We start from the raw sequence: 22,714 nt of genomic DNA on the forward strand, positions 1-22,714 counted from the left end.
TTTATTTTAAAATTTGTCTTTTGTTTGTTGCAATTATGAAAAATAAATAAATTAATACAAAACTTTATAAAGTTAGGAAATTTTTTAACTTTATAACTTAAAATTATATAAATATAATTTAACTTCTTGAACTTATTAAAAATATTCTATTAACTTAAACTTAAGGATATATTAAACCCTGTTATATTTATTAACTTAATTAAGTTAAAATTTTAAACTTTTTAAGATGTATTAAAACTTAAACTTATTAAAAAAAAGTTAGTAAATTATATAAGTTAATATATATATATATATATATATAAAACTTATATAAATTATTAAGTTAATATATAAATTAATATATATATAAGTTAAGGCCCTTAAGTTAATATATATATAATTTAAATTAATTTTTTTTAAAAAACTGTACCAGTACGACGTCTCTTCCGGTAATGTTCCGGTGTCGCTCTGGTCCAATCCGGTTCCACACCGGTAGCCAACGAACTGCTGCGAACAGGGGGGAAATTCCGGTATTCTGGTTCCGGTAACACCGGTTCCGGCGTCACAAATCGATAAGGAAGTTCCGGTTCCGGTCCGTTGCCAGTCTTAATGTTAAGTCTTCCCATTATTTTCTTCGACTTATGTCTGAATGAAGATTCTCATAGAAATAAGTTGTTCTCGTTGTGTTGTTCTGTTTCTAATTGAATATTGGCTTTTTGGTGCAGTTTTGAGGTATATGGGGGGTACAGGTCTAGTGATAATATATCCTATGTGGTCTGGAATTTTTAGCCTAGACCACAATTAACTAGTTTAGATGCTATTAGAATGAGCTCCTTCAATCTTTGAGTGCTCTTAGAATTCATGAGTGGAATCATTTGGTTCAATGCTCCATTTATATAGTAAAGTCTTACTTTCTTGTAACTGTCTGTATAGGTTTTATATATCAAGATGGAGGATATGTCAACTGGTGATTGTTTCTCCTGATGAATCTTTGATGTTATACCTACAGTTATTTTCTTTTCTTCATCAACTGGTGATTGTTTATCCCTTCGGGATGTACTTCCAGTATTTCCTACATCACTATTGTTGTGTTACTACTTATCTTTTTGAGTATTTGTTTCGTTATGAAGGTGGTCCTGATATGTAAAGTTCATCAATTTGGCCAAAACCTTTTGATATGTTTTGTTCTCCATTCTTCCATTATATTGTTAAGGTATTATGAATGAAGGCTGAGGGTTCTGTCTTGTTTGCAGACGAAGGCACTAATTTCGAAGCTGACAGCGGAGAAAATTTCTGTTATGCAGCAAAACAGCAAGCTTCAGCAAGAATTGGTAACGGTTCTTATGTACTTCTCAAAATATTATGTACTTCTCACCACTCCTTACGTACTTCTCAAAATATGATGTGACTGTTTCACATGATCATTCATTTCTTTCTAAAGTTAAAGACTTGGATTGTACTGGGGAAAATTGCAGAACTAAATTGCACAATGATAAAATTTAAAACACAGAACTGATCAGAAAAATAACTAAATATAAGACATTAGAAAAGGGGGACAGAAACTGCATTTACTGGTTGGTTTGCACGGAAAGTTTGTCTGGCTTTGGGACTTGGGGATAATACAATTTTTTTTTTTTTTAAAACTCCAGGAAAACCGCAGCTGCTACACCCTCTGCCCTTCGGGTGAGCACTCTGTGGTGAGCACTGTGTGCGCACTGGGTAAACCCCTCACTGTGCAATAGCTCGCAAACCACACAGGAGATGTAAACCGCACTAGGTAAACCCCTTGGAACGAGCTCGATTGAGAAGGCATTAGGGGTGTATCGAACCTGCGACCTCCACTATAGAAAGTCCCCCTCAAACCAACTCAACCACATCCCCTTGGGGCAGGGATAATACAATTGTTCTGTGAAATATGCCTTTTTCTGTAAATGTTGTCAGAGTATTGTAAGTACCTAAATGGCATTTCTGCCATCTTGTTGACATTGATGTCATTTTTCTTGGACAAGCCTCCTGCCTCTTGGCTTTTCCCTTTTCAATTTGAACGAATTGTTCTCTATTGATATCCATTTCTTCATGAATTGCAGTCCACTCAACATGTGATTTCATTGCTTGAGGTGGTGGAAAGTGATCAAGCATTAGGAACAAAGGGCCATGAGCCTGATATGCTTTGACAAATGCGATATTAAACTTGACGAAATATAGATGTGAGGCTTTTACACGGACCTGGCCTTATAGGCCGTTAACGTGCAATGGCTCATATAGCACACTAAATTTGTGTGCTATGCGAAGCAAATTACGGCCCCATGCCCCCCCTCACATTTTTTTTAGAAAACCATCTGGATTCTCTCAAAAAAGAAAATTTAAGAAATAAATACCTCAATTGATTTCAATTGCATTGTAGGTTGATTTTTTTTTCTTTCTAAAATTCGAGCCTAGAATCTTGATCTTTGCGCGAATACCTAGAATCTTGATTTGGGGAGTTTTTTTTTTCAATTTTCGGCCCGAAATGTGTTCGGGCCCACCTCGAGAACCGTGGGTTAACACCCACCGATTTAGCTCAAAAATGGCCTGTTCGCGCTGATTCATCCGTTTGACCACCCAAATGGCCCCATTAACTAGGGCCGCTCCATAGCCCACCTGGGGGCCGCTGGTCGATTTTCGGCCCAAAACGTGCCCGGTAATATAGCAGTAAATTAGTTGGTTCTCAATAATACTTTGAACTAGGGTCGGTCGATGATGTTGCGTAGTACATATAGATTGGTATGCATGTTTGTTTGTCATTTAGGTTCCCGACTCCATTGAAATGAATGGCACATAAAGAGGGGCCTTTGCCTGCTCTGGCTGTGCAAGACGCTAAAATATCACCTTCTGAATTTTGTCTTTGAACATCATGTGCTTTATCCCTGTGCAGGAGCTCTTGAGAAAGGAACGTAACAGAAGTCGTGGTGGTATCCCAACTATATATGTTCTTATCATTGCATTGCTGGGAATCCTTCTGGGTTATCTTTTCCAAAAGACATAATCTTTAGACGTTCTTGCTCTATTCTCAATGCTCCAGCTGTTTGAAAAATTCAGAACCAAACCATAAGTCCATTAGTTCTCTGGTTGACTCAAATGTGCGCAAGTCAGTTTCATTTGTTTTGTAATAGCCTTGAGCTTGAAGAGCAATCATCATATGACTAACTTGGTTTGGCATCCACCTTTTTGGCAGCTCGAGAAGACAACATTAGTTTATTTATCAAGTGTCTTTCTTAAGTTTGGAATGCAACCAAATGTTGGACTATACTTATTTGAGTGATCTTATTGGCATGAAGGTGTTTACTTGTATTCATTTCAACTATCTTGCATGGTCACCTTTTGAAATCTTTAATTTTTTTATTTTTTTGGGAGATTTCATCTTGTCTGCCTCCTAACTGTATGAAAATAATCCCGGTATTGAAGTGGATATTACTAGAAGTAGGAAATTGTATGCCATAGACCCAAATATGAGCGACTTTAGATATTTGACCCCAATAAGAAATGTCTTTGAAGAATAACCTTCCTTACTTATTAATATACTATAAGTATCATTTTGCCCCTCTACACCTCAAATATATTTTTAAACTTTCCATACTCATTTATCTCTCAAATTTTATTTCTTATTATTTTCACTTTTTTATTTTTCCTTTACTTTTATTATTCTACTTTTTTTTTTCACTTTTTGTTTTTTCCTTTAAATTTATTATTCTATTTTTTATTATTTTCACTTTTTATTTTCATGTTTTAATTTATTTGTCTCAACCTTTATTTTTTTCTCTTTTTTCTCAACCATTATCTATTTCTTCAATTTTCCTCTTTTTAAAATTTATTTCTCTTTAACCTTTATTTTGGATTTTTATTATTTCTCTCTTTTTTTCTTCTTCTTCTTCTTCAGATTTTTCTCAAATACTCTTCTCGTTGTTCATCTTATTTTCTCATTTTCTCAAATACTCTTTCTATTGCTCCTCTTTCTCTTCAACAGACTTCTCTCAAATCTTCAAACTCGATAAACATAAAAAAATGGATGTTGCTTCTGATGAAGAAATAGAGCGTCTCTCAGTGTGGATGTCGCTTCCAATTCTTCAGAACTTTTGCCTTCTAACTTAATTGACATCATTGTTGATGTAAGTTTCTACAAAATTTAGTTTATCATTTACATGTATTTTACATCAATGTTTGAAGAATTCTCTGTCAGCCTATCTTCCTTTAAATATGTTTATTGTGAGCTAATTCTTGCCTCTAGGGCAAGAATTATAGAGGGTCTATCAAATCATTACAGAACAAAGTAGTGTCGACACTTATCCATAGGGGCTAGTTGTTTCTTTGTTGGATAAGTCTTGCCTCTAGGGCAAGAGTTATTGAGCATCTGTTTAATTACTAGACAATGTGGCAGGATCAATTCTTGTCCATGAGGCATTACTTGTTTCTATAGGGGCCCAGTCTTTGCGTCTATGTTAAGATTTATAGATTAGTAATATTAGCATAGTGTACATGCATTGCACTTGTGCCTCACGTCAATCAATAAAACTACACAAATCATAAAAATTTACAGTTGACTTTAAAATAAATATTGTACTCATTTGCGTGCATAATATAATTTGACAAAAAGCAAGTGATTGAATATTCAAATTTTCTCTTGGGAATCCTATACTAATGTATTTAGTATCGCACGCCAGTAACATAATCTCTTTTAGAACAATTAATTACATACAATAATAAAATTGATATTTTTTTCGGACAAAGCTAAAGATTTCGAAACAACATATACAATTTATATAGAATCTACGACATCCTAAACTTATTGTCGAGCAAGGTATCTTTCACTTCTTTCTTTCTATTAAGCACAAATAAGGAGGAAGAAACTAAGATTGTGAAATAAGAAAATATGTGTGGAGTAGGAATTATAAGAGTCTAATTGTAAGTTGAAATAGTAACTTACTTGTTCATCTATGATGAGCCCTTTACTGATAATCTTTGGACCTGCATCTTTCATATGTTTTTTGGGTGTCTCAAGAGTAACATATTTTAGTTTTCAAAAGCTTTAGACAATGAACAAACACTTGTGAGATGATTTTTCTATTTTTCTTTTACCATATATTGTATGACTTATCATTACTGACCAACCCTATCATGCACATAAAGGAGTTGATTTTTCATCATTTCTTACACATATTAGAGAATAGATATTGAACACAAATAGATACAAAACATTAAGAAGGAGCTTTAATCATACTTCCTATTCACAAAAAGAAAAATGTACAATTAATTAAACATGATACACTACTACACAAACAAAACACAAAATAGATGTAACAAAGAAGAAATAACCCTAAGTTTCTAGTAAAGTTTGATCAAACTATTATCTATAGAATTATAGAAATTCTTTTTTTATATAAGGTAAAATTCTAACTGATTTAGAAGTATTAAATATTATAATTTTTTATCTAAATTATACAACTAAATCTAAAAAAATTTAAAATTAAATTAATTGCAAAATTATTTCACCAAAAATTAAAGGAAACATTTTTACCTTTTTTAACACATATTTTTAACAATACAAAACCATAGACAAATAAAACCAACGTTTTAACTTTTTAGCATTGATTTTCTTAACAATGCCAAAAATATAAAAAACAAAAACAATCCCTTTTTATCAACCAAAAATAAATAATCGAATTACCTAACATAAAAAATGAAATTGGAGAAGTATTCTAACCAAATACAAAATATACCGAGGTAACCTTGTCCCTATCTAATTCGTCTTCTATATATTTAAGGGTGTTTTTTAATTATGGAAATTAATTCTCCTAATATCTTTTACCATATAATTTCTTCTACCATATAATATATTTTAGGATTCTTATTTTATTATTAATTAAAAAATATAATAAGAAAATAAAAAATGATGATTTTGTCTATTACAGAGAGTTTTAATGAAGGGCAAAAAGTTCAATTCACTTTTCTAAGGGTCTTTACATTTTTAATATATTATAGATATAGATTATGTACAAGTGATGAATGTTGAAGTCAAATATGTCAATAATTGAATTTTTTCTGTTAAGTTTGTTTAACACTTTAATGAAACCACTTTGCTCTAATTTTTTAAACTGAAATAACTTGAGACTTAGCTTATAATGAGGTACGATTAGGATTATTTTTTAGATAAGGTTCAAAGTGTTTGCGTTAGGCCAGTGACAGCTTGTTTGCCTGTTTTGTGCATGGTTTTATGTGTGTCTCAAATACTGTGCTGACAAAGGTGTTAATATGTTACTTTATTTATTTTTTTCTTTTTTTTTTTTGGTCAGAAATCATCTCTATAAGATTCTTGCTTGACTATTTGTGCTTTTTGGTCGTTTCCTTCAGCCAATGTGCTTATAAGCCTCTAGCTTCATGTTTACATTGTCAATGAGCTAACTAGTTGGATTGATTCCATTTATTACTTAATTTACATATAATAAGTACTTAATAGTAGGCTCTCGATTTGCCATTTTATGATTATTGCTTAGCTTTTAGGAGAGAGCTGGCTTTGCACATAACTTCTGCAGCTTACCTTCATGGCTCAACTTTGTCTCCAGTGCTTGCTGAAGTTGATGGACCCTGGTGATGGGTTGAACTTGCACACACCTTGACTAATATTCCTTATCTGTGGGGTACGTTCCAACAACAAGTACCAGATAACTCTATCCACCAAGGTTAGAATAGATAGGAAGAAATCACCTAGTATTTTTGTCTTTACTGAATTTTGGACATGAGACCTCGTAGTTCTCAAACACTTTATTGACCACTTGCCACAGTCCCACAACCTTACTCTTGGGTGCAACAAGGAAATGCTTGCTCTTGTAATTATTATTCTTTTGATATTTATGTTTGAATAACCAAAAAATTCCATAGGTTGATAATCCACATAATGCAATGACTCTTGAAGGAGTGTGTTTAGTTTGATTTACAGACTTGAATCTGGAGAACGTCTAGCTTTAGAAGGCTAAAAACAGAACATTTAGTTGTTCACCCCGTTATCGTTAAAATCTTTTCAAAAGAAAATTTTATGATTTTATTGAGTGTATTAAACATGTTTTTCTGTTTTGGTTTAATTTATGTTCAGTTGTTGATTAGTTAAACTATGTTGAATTGCTTCTATGAATGATACTATGTTAAGGCTTCATTTACATTGCGTAAGCGTGCAGAACTAGAAAAGTGAATAAAGAAGTTAGGACCTTCTTTTAGTAGAAGAAGTTGATTTTGTTCATTTGTGTGTGATAAAAAGCGATTAGAAAAAGGAACACCGTGAATTGTTGCTTGTACTTATCTCCAACTTTGCAGGACCTGTAATGAGAAATAAAAAGTGGAATCACTGAAAGCTTATTGAGTTAAGGTCTTAATTTTCAGAAAAAGTGAGAAGATCATGTAATTGGGCAAACTATTTGTATTTAATGTATATATTTGTATTTTTTGGTCCTTTTCTCCGCCATTGTGCTTATAAGCCTCCAGCTTCATGTTCTTTATATTTTCAATGTGCTAACTAGTTGAATTGGTTCCAGTTATTACTAAATTTACATACATATAATAAGCACTTAATAATAGGTTGTTGATTTGCCACTTTGTGATTATTGCTTAGCTTTTAGGAGAGAGCTGGCTTTGTGCACATCTTCTCCAGCTTACCCTCAATGGCTCAACTTGTTCTCCAGTGCTTGCTGAAGTAGGCAGGAAAGTTGGGCACTTAATAATGGCTCATAGACTTGTTTCTACTCTTGTCTCTAGAGTAAGAGTTATAGATCATCTGCCAAATCAATAGTGTCAACTTTTGCCCATGGGGCACAACTTGTTCCTTTGTGATCTAAAAGTCTTGCCTCTTGAGCAAGAGTTATAGATCATTTACTAAACCAATAAAGACTATGCTAGAGTCAAATCTTGCCCAAGGGGCATAAGTTTTATCTGGGTGCACTTTGTGTCACTCTCTTTTCTTTAATATTGAATATATCTTTATTATTTTACTGTTTAAATCATAATTCAATGTTGAGTTTCTAACTTACTTTAGTAATCTTTCTTTTTCTTTTGCAATTTTTATGCAGAGAGTGACACTTCTATTAAGACTCATCTTGATATTTCTTTAGATGAGATTATGAGCCGTATTACGGTAGATTTCACATTAGATTTATTACTCACTAGAAACAACATCATTATATCAATAATTGTGTTGATTGTGTTGTTGACATTATTAATTTTTTTTATATAGTCTCTAGAATCCAAGTGTGATTCTATTGTGGAGCTAATTCAGGGATTACATAAACCATGTGATGGATGAGGAGTTGGCATTACAAATTTCAAGGGGGTGAGTGAAATGCAGGAACAAAATGTGCCTATTCTTGAAGATGAAGTCAAGTTTGAAACCAGTTCCCAGATTTATGCCAAGCTTCAAAGCAGCGAAATTGATCTTTTAATACCTCTTAATGACTTGCTTTCTAGGAAAATAAAGCGGTGCGAAGTATCAGATGAAGATTATGGTCCTAGTTTTACTTTAATAATTTCAACGTCTCCCGATGTTCCTGATCATATTTCTATAAAAGATGAATTTGTACTGCTGAAGACGTGAAAAATTCTTAGGAGGATTTCAGTTTGTCTTTTGTTTCTTTATGATATTTAAAGATGGTCACTCAAGTTGTAATTGACAGTGTTTACTTTTAACTAATTTTGCCACAGTTTTTGCTTATCCTTTTGTAAATTGTTGCATTATTTTTTCTTGTTCATCAAGTTTTCATAGAGTACAAACTATGCTAGTGTCAACTCTTGCCCACAGGACACAACTTGTTCTTTTGTAATTTAAAAGTCTTGCCTCTAGGGCAAGAGTTATAGATCATTTGTCAAATCATTCTAGACTTAAGCCAAAGTCAACTCTTGCCCATGGGGCACAACTTGTTCTTTTGTGATTTAAAAGTGTTGCCTCTAGGGCAAGAGTCAACACAACTTGTTCTTTTGTGATTTAAAAGTCTTGACTCTAGGGCAAGAGTTATAAATCATCTGTCAAATCATTACAGACGTAAGGCAAAGTCAACTCTTGCCCATGAGACACAACTTGTTCTTTTGTGATTTAAAAGTCTTGACTCTAGGGCAAGAGTTATAGGTTATCTGTCAAATCATTACAGACTTAAGGCAAAGTCAACTCTTGCTCATGGGGCACAACTTGTTCTTTTGTGATTTAAAAGTCTTGCCTCTAGTGCAAGAGTTATAGGTCATCTGTCAAATCATTACAGACTTAAGGCAAAGTCAACTCTTGCCAATGGGGCACAACTTTTATCTGGGTGGACTCTGTGTTAGACATTATAAAACTAGACATCGTAAGTTATACATTGTAAAATTATGTCGATACAAACTAATAATGTCTACTCTTAACCGCGTGGCATAACTTATTTTGTTGGGTCTAAGTTTGCCTCTTGCAGAACATTAGCTAATATAATACAAATTAATAGTGTTAAGGTTGCCTATGAGGCACAATTTAAGATATATTATTTTATTAAATATCAATTATTTTTAAATGACATAATTTATTTGCACCAAGTTTAAGTTAAAAATACATTTTTGTATAAAAAAAAGTTAATAATACATTTACTCTCTGCACAAAGCTAAAGGCCGGACAAATTTCATCTTAAAGCTCGAAAGCGTCGGATTAATATAGTACATTTTATACAAAAAAAATAAAGTTAAAAATATATTTACTCTTTGCAAAGCTTGAGCTTTGGATTTACAACAAATTTCATAAAGCTACAAAAAAAATTCATTTCAAAGCATGAGCTTTCATAAAGCTACAAAAAAATTTCATCTCAAAGCTTGAGTTTCGGATTTCTCTCCTCCCCTTTGGTGAAATTGCATTCTACCTTTAGAGTTTTTGATTTTGCCCTTCATCTCTCTACACTTTAGGTATTTTTCTCTCATTTTTATCTTAATCTTTTTGCATGCATTTGAAGTATTTGTTACCTAGCAATTTTTTTGAGCTGACAATCACTTTTCTCTTCTGTGAATCATATTCTATAATGCATAGATTAATTTATAAACTCTATTTTTTTTTATCTACACCACCTTGATGAAAATGCATTTTGGTTGATTTCTCTACTTACTGATCTCATTATTGTCCAGTCATTAGGTCATTTAGGTTTGGATTTTGGGATGTTTTGTGTAGCCATTTTTGTTCAATAAATTTTATTTTGCAGCTTGATTCTTATTTTGTTGTTAATTTTTAATTCGAAAGTCATTTTTATCTTTGTAACTCTGTAGAAGCATGTCTATGAAGACAAATCGTGCTGAGTACTTTATTGATTCTAATGATTGGTTCAAATCAGACTCCCGTTGGAGAGGGGATTCAAATTATCATACAACTATAATGAGCTTTTTGGATGACAATCAGTCGTCATTGTTAGAGAAGAGTGTTTAAGAATTTGATAAAATTAGGTAATCTAAATCCATCAGGTATGCTTTTGCATTGCATGCTTTTATTGGAAGTAGGATGTAACAAGAAGAATTCGATGACATTTTATGTCCAGGAAAGTTACATTGAGTTTACACTTGATGTATTTGGTCTTATTACTAGACCGTCGACTAAAAGTTCAAGTAATGTATTATCATTAATTAGGAAAAAAAGAGGTGGTAGTCGTTTGTTGAACACTTACTTTGATGGTGTTGATAAATTAAAAATGGAGGACTTAAAATTTTTTATGGAAAAGGTGAAATGCAAAATGATTTAGATGTTGTCATGCTAGCTAAAATATATATTTTAGGACGGGTGTTATTGGGGGGAGGCCTACCAAGGTCATCTATGCTAATCTTATTATGATATTGGAGGATGCAGATTTGTGTAGAGAGTATAGATGGGGTGAATTATCTTTTGATGAAACTATAAGTTCAGTGAAAAGCTCACTAACACCAACAAAAACCATCGTCGGATCATCATACAACCTTATTGGTTTTCCATATGCATTTATGGTATGGACATGGGATATTTTTCCCAAATACAGAGAAAAAAATGTTCAGATAGTCTCTGAAGAAAAATATCCTTTAATGTTGTATTATGTGGCATGTATTACTCCACAGTACACAACAGTAGTCAAGTTTTTTAAGTCAAAGAAGTCAAAATCTTCGATAAGTATGTACACGTATTTTATTTTTATTTTTTATATGTTTAATTAGTGTGTGTATTGTAATTTCTGTTAATTTTTTTTGGTTAATAGAAAGGTGTAGTTGAGGCATTCTCATTAGAGCATGATCTGCAAAGTAATAATGACAGTGAATACAAGCGATTTAGTGTGTTAAATCAGAAACTTGATGTATGCATTAGTTCTTTTCGGCTAATCCCTCTTATAAACTTCTCTGTTAAATAAATTATTTTTAATTTTATTGTGTATGCAGAAAATTCAAAGCACATGCTCGAAGAAGTTTAAGAAGATTCTTGATGAGAACAAATTTTTGAAGTCTAAGTTATCTGAAATCAAAACATTACTGTTGGGAAAGCTTAAAGCAGATGGAGATATTCTATCCGATAAACAACCGGATAATTTTCAAGGTGAACCAAGTCATGATTCAATGGTTGATGATCAATCTGATGATCCTCGAAGACCTACAGAAAATGAGAGATTTGTAAGTAAATAGTTTCTTGCCTTGTCTTTTTATGTTTTTGTGGGAGTTGGAGAACATGCTATAATTGTGGTGAAGAGGGTCACACTATATCTAACTATACTTCAGCTAGATTTAATAAACCATTTTTTATTTGTGGGAGTTTTGAAATAATGCTAACCAGTGTGCAAAGATTAGTGAAGAAAATTGCTTACTTTTCAATTGGTAGAGTTGACCTTATACTGCTTGTTCTATCTTGCTTATTAGTCTTATAAACATCTATTAAATTGGTCAAGGAGAATCTATCATACTTTTGTTATATTATCACCTGTAAAAGATATTCAGCATACCTTCTCAATCTGTTCTCCAATAGTTAAATCCTCCCACAAGATTTTGTAATCCAAGGAGTCAGTATCCATGTCCAACTTACTTATAGCAGTACTGCTAGTTCTTCCATAGCTACTAGAGAAACAACATAAAAAAGAGGACTATTACTTTGTGATGATAATTTTATAGAATGCATGTCTTAAGTTGCAAGTTATCAAATGCCATCCAGTTTAAGGAAATTATTTCCTATGTTGTTGTTCTATTGTAATCCAACTAATTCCAGAGAATTATGAGAATTATTTGAAGACCCAATGTTCGAGGATTTTAAAAAGTTATCAACCATGAATACAAGAGAAATCCGCTACAAAGTTTTAAACCATATTAATGATATTATTCACTCAATGGGCCGAGACATTAATAGAATATGTTAAACCATATTCAACAGCAAGAGAAGCTAAAGATGTTCATTATGAAAGAAATATCATTTTTAGTGAAGAATATTTGTTATTGCATAATAAATTAAATATTGAACAAAAAAATCTTATGATATAATTCTTGATAGATTATACTCCAGTAAGCCAAGAGAATTCTTTATTGATGGTCCCGGTAGAACTGATAAAAGCTTTCTGTATCATTTTTATTAGCTGCAGTGAGACACAAAGGATTAATAGCTTTAGCAACTGCAAGTTCTGGGGTTGCAACTTTGCTTCTTTTTGGAGGTCAAACTACTCATTCACGATTTAAAATTCTATTGATATTGATGAAAATTTTATTTGTAATGTCAGTAAACAAAATTCATTGGCATCTATAATACGAGATGCAACTACTTGTATGGGATGAAGTTCAATGGCAAAAAAAAAAAGTTGTTGAAGCATTTGATTTGCTTTAAACAGATCTGATGGAAATAAATATATTTTTCGATGGCAAACTAGTAGTTTTTAGTGGTTACTTTAGACAAACTCTCCCGATTGTTCATAGTAAAAAAAGGAAGATTTTATTTGTGAAAGTTTGTTATGCTCTGAAATTTAGAATCAACTTGAAAAATTACACTTACGGAGAATATGCTTTTCAAAAAGGATCCTACATTTTGTGAATATTTAATGAGAATTGGTGATGGAAAAGAGAAAAAAATGATCATGAAAAAATTGAAATTCCGCTCTCTCATTATTCCTTTTGCTTCTAAAAAGAAATCCTTAAATCAACTCTTTAGATTTAGTTATCCTGAATTGTACACATGTCATTCAAATTTTTCCTTTGTTACTTCACGTGCTATTTTAACAACAAAAAATAATTTTATTAATAAAATAAATAATATGTTGATCTCCCAATTTTCAAATGCTGAAAATGTTTACATTGGTATAGATGAGATTATTGATCCAAAAGATCAAAGTGAATATGAAGATTTCTTGTACATTTTAAATCTTGTTGGTTTACCTTCATACAAATTAATTTTGAAGAAAAATTATCCGATTACATTATTAAGAAATTTGAATCCTTGTGATGATTTATGTAATGGGACACTATTAATATGCAATGATTTTAAAACTCATGTCATTAGTGCAATAATATCTAGTGGTGATTTTCAAGATACACATGAATTTATTCCATGAATACCGCTTGTGACATCAGAAGATGAGAGATTGCCTCTTTCTTTTAAAATGACTCAATTTTGAGTACGATTATATTTTGCTATGACTATAAATAAAGCTCAAGGACAAACTTTAGATTTTGTTGATATATATTTGCGTGAGCCTGTGTTCTCTCATGGTCAATTATATGTTTACTTTATTAAGAGTCAAATTTTTTGACAATGTTATAATTTTAGTTGAACCATCTACCGTTGACAACAATGATGATCACTCTACATATAATGTTGTCTATGATGAAATTATTGAAAATGCTTTCTCTTGAACTTACGCTATTATTTTCAATGGTAAATTTAATATACAACTTGCCTATTCTCTTATTTTATATTATGTTCATCATGTTTTTATATTAAATGTTACTGTTATAACACATCATTTAAATATTTAACATTCTATAATCATAGATTGCTTGAACATGACTGAAATATTTGTCATCAATATGATCACACCTGAGATACAAGATTGGACGTGTAAAGTTCAAGTGATTGACAAATGTCGACCAAGGGATAACAAATACGGAATTAGATAGTATCAACTCTTGATACTTCAAGATGAAGAGATATGTATTCTCTCTATACTGACGACCTTTTATTATTCCTGTGGTATCATCATAAACTCATCGGATTCGACTTGGATTTCAATAAAATTTGTCAATTTCGTATATACTTTTTGTATAATATGGCTTATTGCTAATCTTCTTTTAGCTTAATTCCGTAATAGTGATCGACTGAATAATATTATCTCTTTAATTCTATTGCCTTCTTTGTATCTCTGAACTTTTTTGTGTTTTAATTTATTTTCTATCGGTTAAGCATGGCATTGAAACATTTAACTTTAGTCGACAGTAGATTCTTAGTAAAACACTTAATAGTTCTCCTAATCACTTTTGGTTTCACCATTTTCTTTGTGTTACTTTTGGAGCCAACAAATTCATCTTTTACTAAAAATCTGAAGCTCTGGCTAGAAGTTTTATTCTTTGGTTACATGGATTAGGTGATTCTGATCCTATCTATCGAACTATAATCAGATTATCACTTCATACCATCAGTTCTTTGAGTAATCTAGGTAAATGTATTTATAATCTACCCTTTTCCGTAATGTTTTACTGTTGGTGATATTTGACTCCTTGCTTATGTCGAAACAAATTTTTATAATAAATGCTACAAGAATGCTATAATTAACAAGGTGTACGTTGATCTATTTCATTTTATATGTATGATAGAACCACTTTGATTCTTTAAACTTGACGAAAACTGCTTTTGCTCCCTTTACACCTGAAAACTGCTTTTTCTCCAGTTTCATCTTACTCCAGCTACTTTTTTGATGGAAATAAAATATTATTTGGTTATACTTTAAAGAAATCACTAGCTCTCTAAAGATCTTGTATTTCTCATGTTCCATTAGCTTAGAAGTTAACTATTACTTATATGAGAAATAACTCCTCCAATATTGATCTATCATATTTTAAAAGAATAACTTAATTGATCAAATAATGTAATTGCAGTACCAATATTATGTAGGCTCAGTAGGGTACAATCAAATCTAATTTTTGCCGAAGAACTTTTTTGATCCTTAAAGCATCTATGAGATCTTTTTTTCCAAATACAACAACGTAATGCATGCTAAAATGTTGTTTTGACTTCTGTATCTTCCTTAAGTTCTAGATTAGTTCCCTTTGTTCAAGCCAAAAGAAATTTAGCAATTCTTAGCGTTCCCGATTTCACACCCAAAAGTTGATACGCATCTAAAATACCTGTAGGTGGCAGCACAACGTAGAAAAAATTAGTTGTTGGATTCAATTTCTTATCCACACAAAAGAACATCTAAATGTATTCCCCTTCTCTATATATTGTCTTGAGTCAAGCAAATTTCTCTGGTTACCAGCCACACAAAACACATAACTTTAATTGGAGCTTTAGTTATTCATCTTTTTTTATCTTAGTTATTCTTATCTGCTTCCGAGGTCAAAGACTGTTCTGATTAGTTATCTATAACTTTGATAAGACTCATTTTACTTTTGCCTTTGACGGATGCTTTGTTTTAGTAATCTATATGTTCATTAGATAATTTTTGTAATTAGAAGGCTGCCTATTATATGTATTTGGTAGGTTTTCCTGTGAGATTTAAGATGGAGAAAGCGATTGCAACACTTGGCCCTTGCCACTAACCCGCAAACTACTATCAGTGAAGTTTTTGGCTTCTGAAAGAAAAACAAGCATACAAACTATCTAATTTGGTTTTAGAACATTGTTAGTGCTGCTACTGTTGAGGCTTAATGAACATTTGGCAAATTCATATCTCCCATTATAATAGAATCGCATGGACACTCAAATCAGTCCAACCCAAAAGAACAATCTTAGAAGTTCTACCATATTCAAAAAATTTGAATATAGGTGTATGTTACTGGTTGTGTACTGTTTTTGTTTCTGGTGTGATCACTATGAAATTGACATTTTTTGGCAAAATGATATGTTCAAATTGAATAAAGATTCCAGTTTTGGTCTGCTTTGTGATGGTGTTTGCATGTTGCTGGTTGTATGTTGTATTTGTTACTATTAGTTTGGGTTTGAGCAATGTGGAATTGGCATTTTTGGGTCAAATGGTGTCCGTTTAATTGTATAAAGATTACATTTTTGGTTTGCTCCTTGATGGGGTTTGTATGTTATTGGTTGTGTTGTGTATTTGTTTCTATTGGTTCTGATGTGATTACTTCAGAATTGGTATGTTTGGGCCAAAATGGTATGTTGAAACTGTATAAAGATTCCATTTTTGATCTATGTTACTGGTTGCAGATTGTATTTGTTTCTATTAGTAGTGTGTGATCAGTGTGGAATTGAAATTTTTGGGTCAAATGGTGTTTTGTTAATTGCATAAAGATTCCATTTTTAGCCTACCACTTAGTGAGGTTTGGGCATATGAAGAGTTGTGTAGGTTTCCCTGTTTGGATATTTTAGAAGTTGGGTATAGTGGGTATGAGGAAAGGTAAAGATAGGTCAAAAATGTATTGGGGAGAGGTAGATATAGGTCGAAGACGTATTGGGAGAGGTAGAGGTAGGCCGAAGGAATGTTGGACGATGTACTTAGATAAGGAAGTGTTCGAGTACCTATCTCCATTCATATTCCCAACCCATGATGTCCCTTTGCCATCCCATCCAACGATGATCCACTCTTCTTACAAGCTGCTATGAATGTTTATACCACTGTTGGTTCAGTAAGGGTTAAGATTAACATGTTCTTCCCAAGTGTGATGACTTTTAATTACTATGTAATTGGTAGCACGTAGTCCACTCTTTGTTTATTACTATAACATTATGAATCTGGACTTTGTTTTATGAGTGTATTTTGGAGATTAGGCTTTTTTTGCATGGTTGAAATAGTTGATTAGGTCTTGGGAGTTTTGGAATTTGAGAGATGATCCATCTACTATTATTCCATTGTTGAACCATCAGATTTCTAGACTGGTTCAAGAGTGAGAATGCAATTGTCACGACCCAAACTAGGGGCTGACTGTGATGGGTATCTCAAGTCCCACATAGACCGGAGATCACCCCTTGTACCTAATCGTACCAACCACAACACACTCCAATGTCAGATGTATTCCGAACATATAACAAGATAGCGTGAAACAAACTTAAGGAAACTCAAATCAAGTCTGTAGCCACCGACCAACGATTGGTCAAACGACCGGCAGACACCGCCCAATAACCACAGTAGTACAAACAAAGCCTTCTAAACAATGAACTAAAATTGAATATCAATAAAGTAGTCTAAACAAAGCCTTCTAAACAATGAATCAAAACTGAATATCAATAAAGTGTCGAACATGCCCCCAATTATAGCCAAAATAAATTCAAAAAGTCTGAGACATAAGAGAATGAAAAACATAAAATGTAGACTTCCGTTGTATGAAAGCTCACCACTTCAATGTCAACTCACGAGCTGATCTCGAATTCTAATCATTGAGCAGGAGGAGTAGAAGTATGGCCAATTATTGCATCGCGTTGAGATACAACGTTCGAAGACGATTAGCGAGGTGAACGCTAACATGTAACTCGCGGATAAGGATAATATAATGATATAATCAAAAGTTTCAACTCATTCAAAACTAATGCACATAATCAAAGGCATATACATATATATACTTCACATATCGGGATAAGGAACAAGGCTTAACATGTATTTTAAAATTTTAGTCTAGATTGTGTAGCTCAATTGTCATAACATGTATCCACGGGGTATAAGGGCCCCAGTGCGTGCAACCGCACGAACTAGAGAATAATCTCATATATATGCACATGGGAGACTCAAACCTCCCAACATATACTAGGGTGACTTAAGAACTCGATCGTGTAATAATTTATGGGGGAGTCGAACCTCCCTAATCATCAAAAAGTAATAAGGGGGACTCGAACCTCCCTAGTCACTTTGACCCCTGCATTGATAAATTCGATTTTCAGTATCGGTCACTCGGACCTCCACTTTCATGACTCAGCTACACAACCCTTATTAGATCCCAACTAAAACAAGTATCACACATTCCCATTCACTGAACCACATTCCCCATTAAGGCATACATTGTTGGTATCGTCATACCAACTATACTTGCAAGGTAATAACAACATGACAAAATAATTTCTATTAACTTGGGGAAAACAACTCCCTTTGTTCATTAATAAAAGGTAGGGGATCACCGGCTCCCATTGTTTATTAAATCAGGCCATTGTGTTTCAAATACCTCTTTATATCATGCAATAGTTCAAGACTAGTTCAATTTTACAAATTTCCACATTTCTCATAATTAAAAACCAATTTCACATTATGGGGTTGGGATCATAACCACTTCAAAAGTCACAAGTTTGGAAAAATCACAATTCCTTAGTTCATTCACAATACCCATGCACCCACAAGTTCAAAACCATAATTAAAGCATAAAAATCATATATAAACCATGAGAAACATTGTTCAGTTTATAAACATTCAAAACTCCCAGCCTTTGTTTCAAAACCATCACAAACATCTCATGACCAATACTTTAAAACATATGCTTTTAACAGATTAACAATGAGGGAAGAGTAACATGCCTTAAACATCAAGAAATTTGGAGAGAAATCGACCCTTGAGCCTTTAGATGACCAACTTGATGAAACCCTAGCTACACTTGCTTAAGGGAATTTAGATAGCCTTTTGGAGTGTTTGAGAAGTTACTTAGATTGTTTCTGAGTGCTAATTACACCCTAAAGGGGTTATAAGATGTGGGTTTTAATTTGGGTATGAGGAAAAATGTCTAGAATACCCTCAACTTAAAAGCTGAAAAAATGTCGCCCTTCACTACGGGTCAACCCTTGACTCGTAGCCACTCCTTACGACTCGTCACCACGAGTCATAACCAAGGCAGTTCCACTAAGGAATCCTACACTGTTGACCTTACGACTCAGCCTCAGGAATCATAATAGGACCCTATGACTCGTAGAGTCCAGTCGTAGTCAACACAGAACCCAAATAGGGACTTACACTAGACACCCTACGATGACACCAAATGACTCGTAACATATCCTTACGGATCTTAGTGAGCCACTCATACTCTGAACAGAATCTAGCCACAAACTTACTAGTTTGGTTACGACTCATCCCAATGACTTTTCAGGACACCCTATGACTCATAAGGTCCAGTCGTAACCAGGGCAATGAGTACAAATTCCTGGAAATTTCCAAAGACCAAAAACTCGGGGCGTTACATACCCCTCTTAGGATAATTTACCCTCAAATGATAGGACAAGGCCATTATTATCACGATTAGACATTACATACCTCTACTCTTGCCTTTAACAAAGACAGAAAATAAAGATGCCAAGAAAATTGTTCTTTCCTTTAACAAAGTCAGAAAACAAAGATGTTAAGTAATACACATACCTTAACCACAATTATTCAGAATGGAAAGTAAGAATGGATACTTGGACTTCATGTCCTCTTCTGCTTCCCATGTAGCTTCCTCAACCTCTTGGTTCCTCCATAGAACCTTTACCAAAGCCACGTTCTTTGTTCGTAACCGACAAACTTGACAATCCAAAATCTCAATCAAGACTTTCTCATAGGATAAATAATCTAAAATACCCATCTTTTCCAAAGGAACAACTGTCAAAGGATCACCCACGTACTTGCTCAACATCAAAACATGAAACACCAGGTGAATGGAGCTCAAACTAGAAGGCAACTCCAATTCATAGGTAACATTACCAACCCTGTTCAACACCAAGTATGAACCAAAATAATAGGGATTGAGCTTTCCCTTCTTACCAAACTGCATCACTCTCTTTATGGGAGACACCTTTAAGAATACCCAATCACCAACACTAAATTCCAACTCCCTTTACTTTACATTCGCATAGGAATTTTGGCGACTTTGGGCGGCCTTAAGTCTATCCCGAATTACCTTCACCTTCTCCATAGCTTGGTGAACCAAATCAGGGCCAAACAACTTATTTTCACCACCCTGAAACCACCCAATAGGAGACCTACACCTCCTACCAATAAGGCCTCAAACGGAGCCATACCAATGCTAGAGTGATAACTGTTATTATTAACAAATTCTATGAGAGGCAGATGGTCAACCTAACTACCACTAAAATCAAACACATAAGCCCGAAGCATGTCTTCCAAGACCTGAATTGTCCATTTTACTTGCCCATCCGTCTGCAGGTGAAAGGTGGTACTAAGGTTTACCTTAGTCTCCACACCTAACTGGAACGACCTCCAAAAGTGAGAAAAGAACTAAGTATCCCGATCAGATATGATGGAAACTAGATTACCATGCAATTTTATGATCTCCTTAGTGAACAACTTGGCATAATCTTCAGAAGAGAAATTTGTTATCGTTGGCAAGAAGTGAGCAAACTTAGTCATCCTATCCATGATGACCCAAATTGAATCAAATTTCTGGTGAGATCGTGGAAGATCGATAATAAAATCTATATAATTATATCCTATTTTCATATCGATAACTCAATCTATTGAGTCAACCCACCGGGCCTCAAGTTCTCTACCTTCACTTGTTGACACACAATGCACTTAGCCACAAAATCGGCCATATTCCGCTTCATATTATTCAACCAATAAATCTCTCTAAGATCATGATACATCTTCATCGAACGAGTATGAATAGTATATCACAACTCATGAGTTTCAACAAAAATTCTTCTTTATAACCCACCAATATCGGGAACACACAACCTGCTTTGGTACCTCAAGATACCATTACCACCAATATCGAAAACCATCACTTTCTGCCTACATACATCATTTTTGATTTGCATTAGAATAGGATCCAACACTTGCTTCTCCTTTACTTCAGCACCAAGAGATGACTTCGCTACCTCTCGAACAATCACACCACCATCCTCGATAAACTCTAAGATTAGCAAATGGTGAATATCCTTTGCAAAATCCAGCTTCTCCTCATCCACATAAGATAAGATACCCATGGACAACCTGCTAAGAGCATCAATAACCCCATTAGCTTTACCTGGATGATAGGAAAGACTCATGTCATAGTCCTTTAGAAACTCAAGCCGCCTCATTTGCCTGAGATTCAATTTTTTCTGGGTGAACACGTATTACAGGATCTTATGATTAGAATAAATATCAACATAGACCCTATACAAATAGTGCCACCAGATCTTTAATACAAACACCAGAACTAATAATTCAAAATCATGAGTTAGATAATTCTTCTCATGAACTTTCAACTGCCTAGAAGCATAAGTAACCACCTTGCCATAATGCATCAAAACATAACCCAATCCCACCCTAGACGCATCACAACAGACGACAAAACCATTCGTACCATCAGGTAGAGTCAACACTGAAGCTGAAGTTAACTTATCTTTCAACTTCTCGAAACTACCCTCACAAGCATCAAACCATAAGAATTTCACCTTCTTCTGAGTCAACTTAGTCAATGGGGCCACAATAGAGGAGAAACTCTCCGTAAACCTTCTATTATTACTGGCTAAACCCAAGAAACTCCAAATATCAAATAGAGTCGTGGGTCTCAGCCACTTCTTAACCACTGCAACCTTTTATAGATCCACCATGATCCCTTCACTAGAAACAACATGACCCATATAAGTGATAATATTTAACCAGAAGTCATACTTAGAGAACTTTGCATACAAATGATATCTTTCAGGGTCTATAACACAAGACGGAGGTGATCGGCATGATCTTCCTCACTCTTGGAATATACCAAAATATCATCAATAAAGACAATCATGAACAAATCTAAGAACTAACGAAAAACCCAATTCCATAAATGCTGCTATGGCATTGGTCAAACTAAAGGATATCACCAAAAATAAAAAATGACCATACCGCATTTGAAAGCCAGTCTTAGGGATATCCACTTCACTAATCTTCAACTGATGGTACACAGACCAAAGATCAATCTTAGAAAAGAACTTAGCACCATGAAGCTGATCAAAGAGATCGTCAATCCTCAGAAGTAGATACTTATTCTTCATAATCACCTTATTTAGTTGGCGGTCGTCAATACACATTCGAAGAAAACTATCTTTCTTACGCATGAAGATAATAGGATCACCCCACAGAGACACACTAGGGAGAATAAAACCCTTATCAAGAGGATCTTTCAACTGCTTCTTGAGTTCTTTCAACTCAGCCAGAGCCATCCTTTAATAAGGGATAAAAATAAGATGAGTGCCCGAAAGAAGATCGATCCCAAAGTTAATTTCCCTATCGAGAGGAATACCAGGAAGATCATTAGGAAACACCTCAAAAAATTCATAGACCATAGGGACAGTCTTTAAAGAAGGAGCTTCGACTCTAGAATCCATACTATGCATAAAGTGATAGAGATATTCTTTGGAGACTAATATCTAGGCTCTAAGATACAAGATGAACCTTTCCTTAGGCACTAAGGAACTACCTTCCCATTCAATTATCGACTTATTTGATAAATGAAAATTGACCCTTTGGATTTGGCAATCAACATAAGCATAGTACAAATACAACCAATCTATCCCAAAAATCACATCAAAGTCCAACATGTCCAACTCTACTAGATCCATCAAGGTCTCCATACCATGAACTGATATCAAATAACCCATATAGACCCTTCTAGCCACAAC

At 33.7% G+C, this 22,714-nt stretch overlaps 1 protein-coding gene across 2 annotated transcripts in view; it reads left to right on the forward strand.

Annotated features, from left to right (window-relative positions):
- The window catches only part of LOC107845589 (vesicle-associated protein 1-2), a 39,174-nt gene extending 35,855 nt beyond the window's left edge, over positions 1–3,319 (forward strand). For both annotated transcript variants that reach the window (XM_016690004.2, XM_016690003.2), the window contains 2 exons: positions 1,233–1,310; positions 2,894–3,319. In XM_016690004.2, the coding sequence (XP_016545490.2) occupies positions 1,233–1,310; positions 2,894–3,004 (189 nt within the window). In that variant the 3' untranslated portion in view covers positions 3,005–3,319. The remainder of the gene's footprint in view (positions 1–1,232; positions 1,311–2,893) is intronic.
- Positions 3,320–22,714: the final 19,395 nt, after the last annotated feature.

Source organism: Capsicum annuum, chromosome 10 (genome assembly GCF_002878395.1).
Source record: "Capsicum annuum cultivar UCD-10X-F1 chromosome 10, UCD10Xv1.1, whole genome shotgun sequence".
Taxonomy (NCBI): domain Eukaryota; kingdom Viridiplantae; phylum Streptophyta; class Magnoliopsida; order Solanales; family Solanaceae; genus Capsicum; species Capsicum annuum.